Source organism: Pyrgilauda ruficollis, unplaced genomic scaffold (genome assembly GCF_017590135.1).
Source record: "Pyrgilauda ruficollis isolate IOZ18807 unplaced genomic scaffold, ASM1759013v1 scaffold81, whole genome shotgun sequence".
Classification (NCBI taxonomy): Eukaryota; Metazoa; Chordata; class Aves; order Passeriformes; family Passeridae; genus Pyrgilauda; species Pyrgilauda ruficollis.
In genome coordinates, this window is record NW_024530044.1 from 1,770,221 (window position 1) to 1,783,379 (window position 13,159).

The following is a 13,159-nucleotide window of genomic DNA, read 5'->3' on the forward strand; positions in this document are numbered from 1 at the left end:
TTCCAAGAGCTGTTGTTAACGAGAGATGCTTTGTTCCCTCTCAAGTTACCTTGTTAGCTGTATGGTATCACCAGTATTTCCCAAAACTCTGACAAAAAGCAAACCTGAAGCTTGAAACATGAAAAGCTGCTGTTGCTATGTGCTCTGTCTCTTCCTGTTAGAGGAGAGATCTCCTCCAAGTGATGCTGTGATGAGTCTCTGCTGGTTTAATTCACTGCACGAAGCCTTCAAGGTTGCTGTGCGTGCTTCTCCTAGCTGGAAAAATGAATCCATCGGAATATCAAACAGGCAGTTTCAAACTGTGATGCCAAAAGGAGGGAACTCATTTTTAACTGATGCAAAGGAGCGTTAAATAGCTGTGAATACACTCAGGTATCTCTTTACTTGCTAGTATGCTGTGGGAAGGGATCTTGGCATAAGTTTAAACATGGAGACTCAAATTGGAGGTGTTCAAAGCAATTCTGTCTGATTGATTTCCCCATAAGCTATTGATTGTTATTAAAAATAAGGTCCAAAAGTTGTGGCTGAGATTGCAGTGGAAGATCCTAAATTTTCATTACATCAAAAACTCGTTAATATGATATGAGGATTGTGGCCTTGTGATGGCAGGTTCCTGAGTTTTCATGAACTGCTCTGGGGATGATTTAAAGAAAGAAAAGAAAACCAGCTATTTCTGATAAAGAGCATTTGCCATGGTTTAGTTGAGGTATCAGGAAACGGGTTTGACTCAATGATCTTGAAGGTCTTTTCCAACCCTGTGATTCTGTAAGCAAAAAGCAAACCTACAGCAACACAAGTGCAGGAATGTTTCCAGCTTGCAGTCAGCCCATTGCTGGCACAGAGATGTTCTCCTTGACCCTTTATTTGAGCACTATTTAGAAATGTTGTCCTGCATGGGACTGGCTCTGGGGATGTGGGGTTTGATCCTGCCTCTGTGGTTTTCTTCCTACTGGTGAGGAGGCAGGATTTCTCAGGGTAAAACAAACAAAACAGGAGAACAAACTGGGAAAGGAAAATGGGGACTGTGAGCCATTCCAAGCTTCAAGTTTCAGTCCTGCAGAATCATGGAACAGTCTGAGTTGCAAGGACCATTGAAGATCTCCAGTCCAATCCCCACTTTGGTGAGCAGGACTTCAACTACATGAGATTGCTCAGAGCCCTGTACATCTTCAGGTTTTTCTGTACAAAGAGGGTGAGGAAAAGAGAGGAGAGCATCCTTTCCAGCTGTCAGACCCTGGGGTGCTACATCCAGCCAGGGTGGAGCAAAACTAGATTTGATCTATTTTTTGTTACGGTGCTAGTCCTGATCTATGCTGTTATTTCTCCAAAAATTTATCTTCTTCCCTTGTCTTTGTGGCTTTCTGCTCATGTTTTGCGCTCCCAGATATTCCCTTCCCTCACATTGCCCCAGTGTGCTCAAGAGGTCTGCCTGTTCCTCCAGGGTCTTGGTCATACTTGCACAGAATTTTCTAGAATCTGATGCAAGGAGGGGCATGAAATTCTCTCAGAAAGAAAAGCAAATCCAAAGCAGGATATGGGTAAGAGGTACTTGGAAAAGGTGCACGAGCTGCCAGGCATCTGGAGCTTTCAGTGACTGCTGAACTGCAGCCACCAGGGTTTAGCTGCTTTGGCTGTTCAGTCTTGAAGACCTGGGCTCCAAAACCCACATATCAGGACTGGTGCCTCACAGGGAGCTCGTGGGGTCTGGATGGTGTCACTGCTCAGTTCAATGCCAACAGCAACCTAAATGAGTGGGAAATGTGTTTGGTGGCAGCACAGCACTGAGGAAACGCTGTCCCTGCAGTTCCTGGGAAACTGCTTTTGCTGTCCTCAGCTGGAGTGTTCACGTGAATGTACATGCTTCAAAAAATTAAATTGGGCAGGGAATGTGGATATCTTCCACCTGGCACATCCACTGGATGCCACTTCTCACCATCTTCAGGATGTTGTCACATTGTTCCTTGAGGATTGTGCCTTGGCTCTTGTGGAGACCATACTTCAAGTCAAGTTTAGTTGTTCTTCTTTTCTTGGATTGTTGCGCTTGCAAAATGGCATAAAGGTCACTGTGGCTTTAAGGATGCATCTTTTTTCTCGTGGAGAAAAGGTAAGTTTACACATTTTTATTTCTTTTTTGAGTGAATTCGCTACTAATGAAGTTGAAAACCATTCCCAGTCTTTGAGGAAAAAATGAAACAAAATGGATCCTAGCAACTGGAAGTAAGACTTGTATTTATAGCTATTTCTTTCCTAGAAATGGCTGGAAAAGTAAGACTGAGGCTGTGGTTTCACATTTCAGCATGAGCTGAACCACCACATTCCCTGTACCATGGTCTGGCCCTTCCTGGACCTTTCAGTGAGCTAGGACCATGGGCTGCAAGGGCTGAGAAGTCACCCTGTGACAGGACTCCCTGGGGAACACAGGTCCCTGTGCAGGGTGGGACAGGGGAGAGGACATGGGATCTGTGACTGGCTGGGCGTGATGCACTGGGATAGCAGTTGTGCTTTCTGCAGCTGTGGCAGGTGTCAGGGACTTCATAAGCTCTCTTAGAAGACACTGAGTGTCAAAATCATTTTCTGACTTAAGACAGACACACATGCCAGAATTTTTCCAGCTGTTCTTTGCAAACAGAAAGGAGAGGAAGCGGTGGACACAGATCCCGCTGCAATGCCACCATCTCAAGGCACGGTTCAAAGTCTCTCTGTGCCCTGCTGCTGACTTTGTTACAAACCAGACCCGGGTTTGTACGGCACTGGCTGGGGAGTGCTGGGAGCAGCAGGGCACATGTGCTGATGAGCCCAGCGCTCGGCAGCCACGCAGGAAGCCAGACGTGCAAGGCAGCGTGAATGCAGCTACTGTGCCACTGCACCACATCCGCGTGGGTCACTCAGGGAAATGAGGGATGAACACGAAATTAGCGGCTGTGTGAAACCTTCCCCCTCCCAGATGATGACAGAATTCTTATTGGCTTTGCAGGGGCCAGAACCTCTCCCCGTTCTCATGTAGGTTTGCTGTGCGGACACCGAGCAGCTCATTGCACAGCTTCCAGCTGGGATCATAATGTCATTTCTTCTGCTATTTGCCTGGATTCCTTTTTCATATGTTCCCATTCCCTCCTCAGGCTTGCTGAAGAACTGCTTTGCTAATTTACAATTTACCTGCCAGATAGCTCTGGTGGAAAGGCTGCTCTGGGTTTCCCAGGAAATTCTTGCGCTAATCAGAGAGCTGGTGCGTACGGCTGGCACGGAGCAAAGCACGCGCCTCCTCTTCGGCTCTGTGGATGCAACATCCCGTGTGCAAGCTTTGGCAGGAGTCCTCAGGCTGGCCCGCCTCCAGGCCAAGGATCACATCTCCTGTCCCTAGGGAATGTGGAGTTTAAATCAAAGCAGCTCAGCGATGCGGGGAATGTGCCACCAGCGGTCCCTGACTGTGCCCTTCTTCAAAGTAGGCGGTGCCCGCTCTCCCCACGCGCTCGTGGCAAACACAGCAGTGCTGCACCGTCAGGGCTCCACGCTTGGCTCCTCCAGCCCGCTTTCTACGCACAGCCTGACGATGGTGTGAAGATGGGAGGAAGGAGAAGAAATGTGGAGAGGCAGCGCAGTGCTGGCACGCTTTGAAAGCCGTCTCCTTCGTTCCAGATGTTCTAAATCACATGTGGAGAAGTGTTTGTGGTCAGATGCTGCTTGAAACTGATTGTTGATAGTCTCCTGAGACAGCCTGTGACAAATTGAATAATAAAAATGCTGAAAATAGCATAGTTATTCCCTGGAAAAGCAAAGTTCCCACAATCCAATGAGCTGGGAAAGTTGTTGAACTTTCTTTGGACACAATGTGCTCTTTTTCTGTGTGTGCATGTTCTTCAGCTTTCCGTGGGTTTTTGGGCTTTTTCCTTATGACCCTTCCTCTTCTTACGAGCTCCAGGCAGCCACGCTTCCAGCCTCCCCAGCAGCAGCTGAACTGATCACCAGCCTCCACCCTGAAGAGCAGGGTGGTTCACTCCATGAACTCCATGGATGAGGTTCCCTCCACGAACCTCATCATTTGCTCCCTGGTGTCATCCCTTGTGGCAGGTTTGTCTTTGTAGGACATTTTTCTTAAACTGCTGGGAGAGCTGGCTCACAGGACACCTATTGCTGAAATCTTCAACAGCCCATCCTGGCCAGCAGCAGTCCTTTCCTGGCCTGTGCCATCGTTGAGTCCTTTCCCATTTGTCCACTTGTGGCACCACAAGGCGCAATCCTGACCTTCCATCCTCAGTGCATGGGCAACCAGGGACAGCCACCGTGCCAGGGCTTGGTGCTCTGTGTATTCTCCCTGAAGCAGGAGGCTTGAGGTCAGTGAGTGCCCCAGGAGTGCTTGGTGAGGGCAGGTCCCTCTTGAGAACTTTGTAGTTTAATGAGTGGAAATGGGATTTTTGGTGGTGAGAGGAGATTTGCTACAGGCTGCTTATACTGCAATAGTGAATTGCATTTCTGGTGGCAGAGGTGACAAAAGCCATGGCTAATGACAAGATGTGGAAGTGTTTGGCGTGCCCAGAGTGAGACTGTGTGTGCTTTGCTAGCCACCAACAGTCCTTATCATTTGGTGGATGCTAAATACATACAAGTGGCTCGAGTCTGTCTACTACTGGAAAAATGTCACCAATACAAAAATACAAAAATACCAGTCTACTACTGGAAAAATCAGCGCCCTTCTGTGTGCTGATTTCTCTATTTCTTTGATACTGAATTAGCTATAGATCCTGTCCTGTTCTGGCATGAATTGCAGATCTGCAGGGACATATAGTTAAAATTTTGGTGCCAATAGATTTAGGGGAACGTCTTGCAAATATGTGCTCACTGAAGTGATGCCTTGTGATGATCTTTTTGTGGGTGATGATTTTGACCATAGCTCAACATAGTAATTTGTTTTATCTGACCATTCATTCTGGAGGCTGGCAATGTTTGAACTTCCAGCAGAGCTCATAACTGAGGTCATCAGCATTTTAACACATGCACTCGGTTAAAGTCCTGACCCTACGTGCCAAAGTCTTCTCTGACGCTTTTTGTTCAGTGGAATATTCCACCCAGCCACCAACCTGCTCACCCAGACCTCTGCTGCTCCCCTGCTGCCAGGCAGGTCACCAGCTGATGCCCATTTTTGTGTCCTCCCTGACTGCAGTGGGGCTGTGGAGCTTTGTAAGTGAAGCATCTGCAGTGCAACTATTCCTCCCCCACATAAAAATCTGAGGCTTGCAGAAAATTCAGGGGTAGAGTAAAACCAAAGAAATGGAGCAGGGTGCAATGAAAAACACAAATGTTTTAGGAGTGTTATAGCCAAAATATGAAAGGCTCCAGTTTCGCAATGAAATTAAGTTTGTGCTGAGCTGTTGGTCTCAAGTTTAGATCCTGCATGATGTGTTGAGAATAGCATTTGCAAAAGATTTAATCTGCTGACAGACTGGTGCTCTGGCCCAAAACCACCATCACAGTTCTCCCCATGACTGTCTCCTACCAGGCACGGCCTGAAATAGTCTAACAAAAGACAGAAAACTGGCTGTGCTTTTTCTGCCACGAAGATGAAACGCAGAAGATGATGGCTGCAGGAAAGGCTACACTCTCCACTGTAGTTTTCTCCTGGATAATTACCTGCCCTGAGTAATGTCTTGCACTCACATCTTCATAGTTAACTGTGCTGCTGAGTCAGAAATTATTGTGTGATCAGCTCAAGAAGTACCTAAGTGACTGTGCTGCTCACCCAGGCTGGCTGAGCCCTGCGTTCCCCTGTGCCCCACTGCTGTCCCACCAGCTGCCCATCCTCCCTTCCTGGGCTTAGGAACTCTGTCCCTGCCTGGGTCCGGGCCACCCCGGGTGCTTCCTTCACCAGCAGTAGTTTTATTCTACAAGGACACAGTGGTTTGTGGATCTGTTGTTTGTTGGGACTCACTTTTGACATTTCTCCCCCTGTTTATCTGAACACGTGTGTTTACTTGAAGACTGGTGTGTTTTTATGTGAAGCTTGCTAGTAGGTGCAACCCTCCTGTGGGTCCTTCTTCCAGCAATTCCCTGGCTCCACCAACAGTAAGTAAATTGAGCTCTCGATATTGGAAAAGATAATTGGCTGTGTAATGCACAGAAAGCAAAATTGCTTTCCTCAGGATGTATTCATCAATTACAGCTTGCCCCAGATGGTGCAGCTTGAACCATTTTCTGGACAGGGAGAAATATGTGGAATGGAAGAGAAGCTGTTTTTGTAACAAATGACTGGGTGCATATGTGCATGACTGCATGGTTTAGCTCTTCCATAATAGGTATCCTATTAACATGCTAATGAACATGCAAACAAGAAGCCAAGGATTATCATTATTTTTGAGACAATAATGTGTATTTTGGGGTTTTTTGCCTGTAATTAATGAGAATGTTGTCTGGTCTGCTGGTGTCCCCTGGGCTGGTTGCTGCTCAGCCAGGGGAGTAGCAGCCCATGTGCTGCACAGATCCTGCCTCTCCTCTTGGCAAACTCCAGTTTGCCCCCACCCACCAAATCCTGCCAGGTACTTGTGGAGGAACTCCAACATCTCACCAGCCTCCAGGCTGGCACGCCGAGGTCTGAGGTAGCACCAAAGCCAAGCCAGCTGCAGTGAAGGCTCCATAGGTTTTTTTAATGAAGGTTTTAATGGAAATGCCGTGTTTCTCCAGAGAGTGCAATGACAGCACAGTGCTGTGCAGAGTGTTCTGACAAAATGATGCTGCCAGTTACAGTTCCAGAGGGTTGCTGCAGTATGTGGAGAGTAAGCAAAGTGACCACACGGAGGAGGAATGGTCAGAGATTTCTGAAGGGCTTGCCTAGAGGGGCTCAGTTCCCTCAGCTACCATTTACTTTAAAATAGTTTAGTGGGACCTGAGAGCTCTCAGCACTTGGTGAGATCCAGCTTCTCTGTAAATATATTCCTGTGAGGGTACAAGGTGGTCCGTGACCCAGGTGACTCTGCTGACACTGTGGCCATTGACTTTGTCACATTGTTGGTGTTAAATGGGTCTGCTAAGAGGCATTTAATTAGTTTCCTTTTATTTTTTTTCCGTTTTCCCCTCAAGAATCACTTGTGTTGTAAAGGACACTGAGCTGTGCTGCTCAGAAATGCTTCTCTGATTCTCGGTAATGCATGAGGCAAACATTCCTGTGGTGTCTCGCTCTCTGCTCCTTGTGAGGACACCTACAGATGGCACAGTCCAAGAGAAGGTTCCCTCCTGTGACCAAGGTGCCTCTCATTTATGAAGTGAGATCTTCTGAGGAAGACATGATCAATAAAAATATGACAACTGTACACAGTGTCTGTCCCAATAGGGCTCCTGTGACATTTAAGTGCTACCTGAATATAATGATCATCTGCCAGCTGAGAGGAAGAAATAACTCCACAAATGTCTTTCAGGGAATCTGCTGGTTGCTGCTGTGGCTGATAATAACGTGAGAAGGAAGGAAGGAGCACAGACACCCCACCCACCCTTGTGTGGCTCTTTGCCTTCAAAGAGAAACACCTAACAGCCACGCTCAGGTCCCTGTGTCATGCTGCCTCCTGTAAGAGCAGTAATCTCCAAAATGTAATTAGCAGATGGAGGCACTGCTCGCTGTCCCACTTTTTAATGGGTCTAGAAAATACAGTTATTTATCACCCTTGCAGTCAAACTCACGGAGAAGTCCGTGTCTCTCTGAAACAAAGAATAGCTGTCACCTTGTAGCACAAAAAATTGTGTGTTTGTGGGATCACAGGGAATTCCTGCAGGAGGGCAGGCTGGAAATCTCCAATGTGAGGGCCAACTCTGAGACCAGACCAGGGACTTTGCCCCGTTCCAGGCCCTTGGAAACCTCCAGGGACTGAGATGCCCCAGCTGAGGGCCACTGTGCCTGTGTTATATCCTGTGGTGTGAGTGCCTCCTTGGCTCTTCAGAAGGGCTGCGAAGTGCAGTTAGGAAATTTGGATCCCTTATTCAGGGCGTGGGAAAGAAGCTCCACCCATCTGTGTTTGCAGTCTGCTTCCTTTCATTCATTTACAACATAAAATGAAGTTGATCTGGAAGCAGTTTTGGAGAGGAAAATCATATGTCTTTCCAGACCACCAAATACTGTTGAATTTATTATTGCTTGAAGACAGAGTCGTGATCTGGCCAGAGGGAAGTTTTGAACTGTAATGTGAAATGAAATCCCTTTGGCCTGAGGCAAGCCCCTCAGCCTGTGCACTGCAACACAGGGAGAATAATATCTACCACTTGGTGCAAGAGCAAGGATTAATGTGTGCTAGGTGCTGTGAAATTAAATTATTATTCATGGAAAGCTTCTTGTTTGCAAGGAAAGTTATGTGTGCCAAGACCCCCTGGATCCTGTTCTTTGGTGAGAACCTCTTGTTGGCTTTTTTTAATTACGCTTAATATAACCAAAAGGCTCAAGACAGGAAATTCTCCCCCCATATCTGTTCTGGCAGACAACTAAGTGTAGAGACCTGCAGAGATGATGAAAGGAGAGGATGAGGAGATTTTCAGCTGAAGAAGGGTAGAGACAAAGTCATGGAGACCCATAACTTGGTGCAGCAGGCTCCAGAACAGAGCCAGGAGGATTCCAGGCCGCTGGAGAAAAGGCTGCTGGCACTGGAGGCGGCAATCATGGGAAGGTTAATGCATTCAGGCAGGGCTGGGCTGGCTCCATTGCCCCTTGGAAGCTTTGCCTCTGCAGGGAGGCCGGGCCACACAGGTACAGCTCCTGCCCGACCTGCCACGGCTGCCTGGGCCCGGGGTGGCCGGAGCAGGTCACTGGGAGCCAGGCTTGGCTGCAGGCACGGATGGAGAGCCCTGGGAGAGCCAGCCCTGAGCTGCTGCAGCAGTACCTGAGGTGTTCGATTACCCGGCGGTGTTTTCCCACAATTCATGAATGTACTTATCTCCAGAGCTGGGTAATGGGTAGACTTTCAAGTAGCTGAGTCCTGAAGCTTATCAGACACATCAGCCATGGCCTAAAATCTTGAAAGCAAATTTTGCTTAGCTGAAAAGAGAGCTTTAATGTCAGCATGCAGTGAATTACCTCCCTTCCTTTCACTTGCCTGAAATAAAAGCTGTATTTCAGGCAAAGTGATGCAGAATATGGACAAAAGAGCAGGGGGAGGAGAGTTATACTAAAGGTCTGGAACATGTCTTTGAAATTTATAATGCTCTTTTAAGATTAAATGGGGTAAAATTGCTTCAAGATGATCTCAAGGAAACACTAAACACTCTATTCTGCTGAATGTCCTTTTAAGAGTCCCTCTAATTGATTTCAAGACACATGTCTAAAAATCTGGCAGATCTTCCAGTGAGCCTGTCAGTGACCCAGGGCACACGACAGCCAGCAGGAGGGCTGTGGATGGGGAAATGCTCACACCATGCAAGGGGCCAGGTGCTGGCACAGCACACAGCTGCCTCATACAGGCCCTGAACATTTACCTCCTTAACCTCGGAGAAGGATTACACAGCACATAGTTATTTGTGTGGATTGCCTGGTGGTCAGGTTCCCGCATGCAAAGTTATTTATTTGGTGCCGGTATGACACAGGACCTTTCATTTCCAGGTTCCACACAGCCTGGGCAGGACAGAGTCACACTGCAGGACGAGTCTGGTGGGGCTGGTCACGTCATTGGTAAGCCAATGTGCTCAGAACGTGCTTGTCCTGAGTCCAAGGGCTGTCCCATCAACACAGGGCACTGTGCTCCGTGGCCAGGACAGTGGGGCTCGGCTGCCAGCAGTCAGGGAAGGGGCACTTCCACCAACTGTGCACCTCCCAGGAAGGTTAAAAAAGTTAAAGGTTAAAAATTTCTACCCTCCTGAGGAGGAAATAAGCTTAGGGAAGCAGCAGGCTGAGCACATGCAGAGGCCTCTGGAGGGGAGGGGTGCTGGCAGAGCCCTGAGCCTCTGCCTCATGCTGCTCAAAGCCTCTGCTCCTGCCCTCCTTCAAAACTGATATCCCACTGGTGCAAATTAGATAAGAATCGGCTCAGGGCCTTTAATTGTGATTTTTATTTTTAATTTGCATAATTAGACGTGTAATGGGCTATTTTTGCAGCCTGGGGACTGCTCTGAGGTCGTTAGTGCTGGCCCTGGGAGATCACCATCTGTCTGCAGAGGGCGAGGGCTGGGGCAGCCTGAGGAGCCTCCTGTGCCTCCTTCAAACCCCTCCCCACTTGGACCCCAGCTGCTTTCCCAAGCCACCCAAGGGGGGACAGCCTCACAAAACATTAGTCATGTGTCCCGGCTGGTGTCCTCAACAGATGCAACTGTTTAGGGGAATGTGGTGCTGAGGGGAGATTGATAGGGTCTGGGTTTTAGAATGACTCCCACTGCGTTAGCTCTGTCTTTAAGGAAAGAAGATTGGGATAGAGAAAAAGGAGAGGCAAGGCAGCAGCGCCAGGATTGTGCTTCCCAGGTTGTGGGGAGGTACCTGGAGGCAAGCAAGGCTGGAGGGAGGCAGTAGATGGAGGTGGACTGGTACTTGGAGGTCCTGGGGCATGGATTGGGATGACACAGACAGGGTGGCTGGAAGGAGAGTAGAAAAAGAAGAGCCTTGCTGAAAATTTCATTACCCTGAAGTCCACCTCCTTGCTTCTCATGTTCTTTTGACACCTCCCCTTCTTTTCTATCCCCTTCCTGATCCTTCCCAAGCCTGTTTCCACAGCCCTGGATGGCCACAAGACACCCTTTGTATCCCATTACTCTGTCTACCTTAGACTTGGCTGCTGCAAGTTCTATTTTACAGCTGCGAGAAGAACAAAATAAATCTTCATTCTGGGGGTGGCAAAATTCCCTGTAGCCTGCATGCTGAAAAGCCTTGGTCTGGCCCTGCTGCCACATCTTGTTCTACTTAAACTGCTGCTTTTAATAGACCCAGAATGTTCACTTTGGGAAAGGTGTTTCCAGCTCCTCCAGCAGAGCCACGTGCACTGGTTTGTGCATGTCAGACCTGGCCTGGCCCCAGGCCGTGCTGCCAGGGCTGTGCTGGGTCAGCTCACGGGGCACCATCACCATCAAACCACCCAACTGGACATTTCCTCTTAGACTTCAGTCCAGTGGAAGCTGGAGATTGTTTAGAGTGGGTTGAAATGTCTCATGAAAGCACATTTCAGATGCCAGCTCCTACCTTTAATTAACCCTTTACATGGGACTTGCCCATAAGGATCCATAGAAGATTTTGGGGGTTGCATTAAGAGTAATTGGTAATTTTTAGCATTGAAGTTGGACAACAGGAGTTAACAAAGTGGTTCTCCTTTATGCTTTTATCTCTTTTCCTTTACAAGTTCTCCATGGCCAGTGGCATTTTTCATCAAGTATCTTTTGGCAGACATTTCAAGTATTGCTGGGAATAAATATCTGAAAGATGTTCCATGTAAGGTGTGGATCTCAAAGCCACACCAAAACTTTTGGCTGAGTAATGCTGTCCAGCTGCCTGCAAAAATCCTAGTGTGATTTTGGGCTGAGAGCTTGAAATTTCAAGCACTGTGAGCTTGAAATAGTGGCAGACAAAAAATGCAATATTTCCTCTGCAGCAGTGATTTGTAGGACCACTGATTCTCCCCTTCCACCTGCTTAAACACAGTTTGGTGGTGAGCAAGGCTGAGAAGAAGCCAAGGCCCCTGTGAGAGCAGCTCTCCTCCCACAGTCCCTGTTCACTGAGGAGCAGATTGGGCTGGCTGTGCCAGAGTTTTGGTGTTCTGGGGAGCACGGGCACCACGATGGGCTGTGCTGCAGCACCTCACCACCCTGCCCTGGCAGCTCTGCATGGCTGTTGTGTCTCAAAACCCAGCCTGCAGCAGGCTGCCACTGCTGTTTTTGGGATCTGACCACCTCCGGAGAGCACACGGCCTTGCTGGTGCCTGCAGCTCCGTCAGCTCCACACACAGGCACCCCTGGGCCTCAAAATAATCGACAAACCACAGAAATGCTCTTTCACGGCAGTATTTATTGCACCAAAGTGCTCTTCCAGAATCTTCAGGAAGGGTTGTCTCCTTCAGATGTCCCCGTTCAGCCAGCGGTTCTTGGCTATCTGCCCCGCGCCGGGCCGGGACGATGGGGTGTACTGCAGCAGCTGGGTGATGAGGGCTTGGCAGGGCTCCGGCAGCGGGGGCAGCCCCTCCGGGTACATCACCCCCTTCTTCTGCAGCTGGGGCATGCTCTGGACATTGGAATCATCAAAGGGAACGTTGCCGACCACCATCATGTAGAGCATCACCCCCAAGCTCCATATGTCGTATTTCTTGGCGTCGTAGGGGATGCCCATGAGCACCTCGGGGGAGGCGAAGGCCGCCGTCCCGCAGAAGGTGGTGCTCAGGTCCGGGTACCCTTTGAGCTCCTTGCTGAAGCCGAAGTCGCTGATCTTGGCGCGGCGGCCGTCGGAGGAGAGCAGCACGTTCTCGCACTTGAGGTCCCGGTGCACCAGGTTGCGGTCGTGCAGGTAGCGCACGGCCCTCACCACCTGCACGAAGATGTCACGGGCGTTGGGGGCGCAGGGCAGCTTTCCCAGGTTATCCAACATCTGCAGCAGGGTAGTGTCCATGGCCTCCATCACGATGTAGAGCTTCCTGTTACAGACCTCGATGAGGTCGAAGACACGCACGATGTTGGGGTGCTGGATCCTACGGACGATGGAGAGCTCCCGGGGCAGAAACTTGAAGATGACGGCTCGGGACGCCCGCTGCCGGTCCACCACCTTGACGGCCAGGGGCCCCTTGTGTTTGCTGGAGGTGGCCGCTTTCACCTTGGAGAAGCTGCCCTCCCCTATCGTCTGACCCAGCCTGTAGCCCAGCTCATTGAGTATCCTCTCTCCTCCATCCGACTTTAGCATGGCCTGCGGTGCCGGCGGGCTTTCTTGGACCTGCTCTTCTTCCCCGGCATTGGGAGGCTGTAATGTCTGCTGCATGGCAGCTGCTCACCTTCACAACAGCGGGCACGGCAAGCAGCCCTCGCTTCCACGCCCCACCCGGGTATTGTGATGGGCGGAATGTTGTGTGTGACAGGTCCTCTGGGAGGTGACGTCGGCGTCTGGGGGTTCCCTCTGCACAGGGACACAGGGGACAACTCTGCTGGGGCTGGATGCTTTAGAGCTTTCACCCTTTCAGCTTCTTCATTTCAGTTCTCAGCATTGGGCTGTGTGGATGGAAGTTCAAATGTCAGC

The 13,159-nt window shown here is 49.4% G+C and overlaps 1 protein-coding gene across 1 annotated transcript; it reads right to left on the bottom strand.

Moving 5' to 3' along the window:
- Positions 1 to 11,995: 11,995 nt before the first annotated feature.
- TSSK6 (testis specific serine kinase 6) lies at positions 11,996 to 12,904 on the bottom strand. The gene has a single exon (XM_041487633.1). It carries the CDS (start codon positions 12,902 to 12,904, stop codon positions 11,996 to 11,998), a length of 909 nt encoding a protein of 302 aa, XP_041343567.1.
- Positions 12,905 to 13,159: the final 255 nt, after the last annotated feature.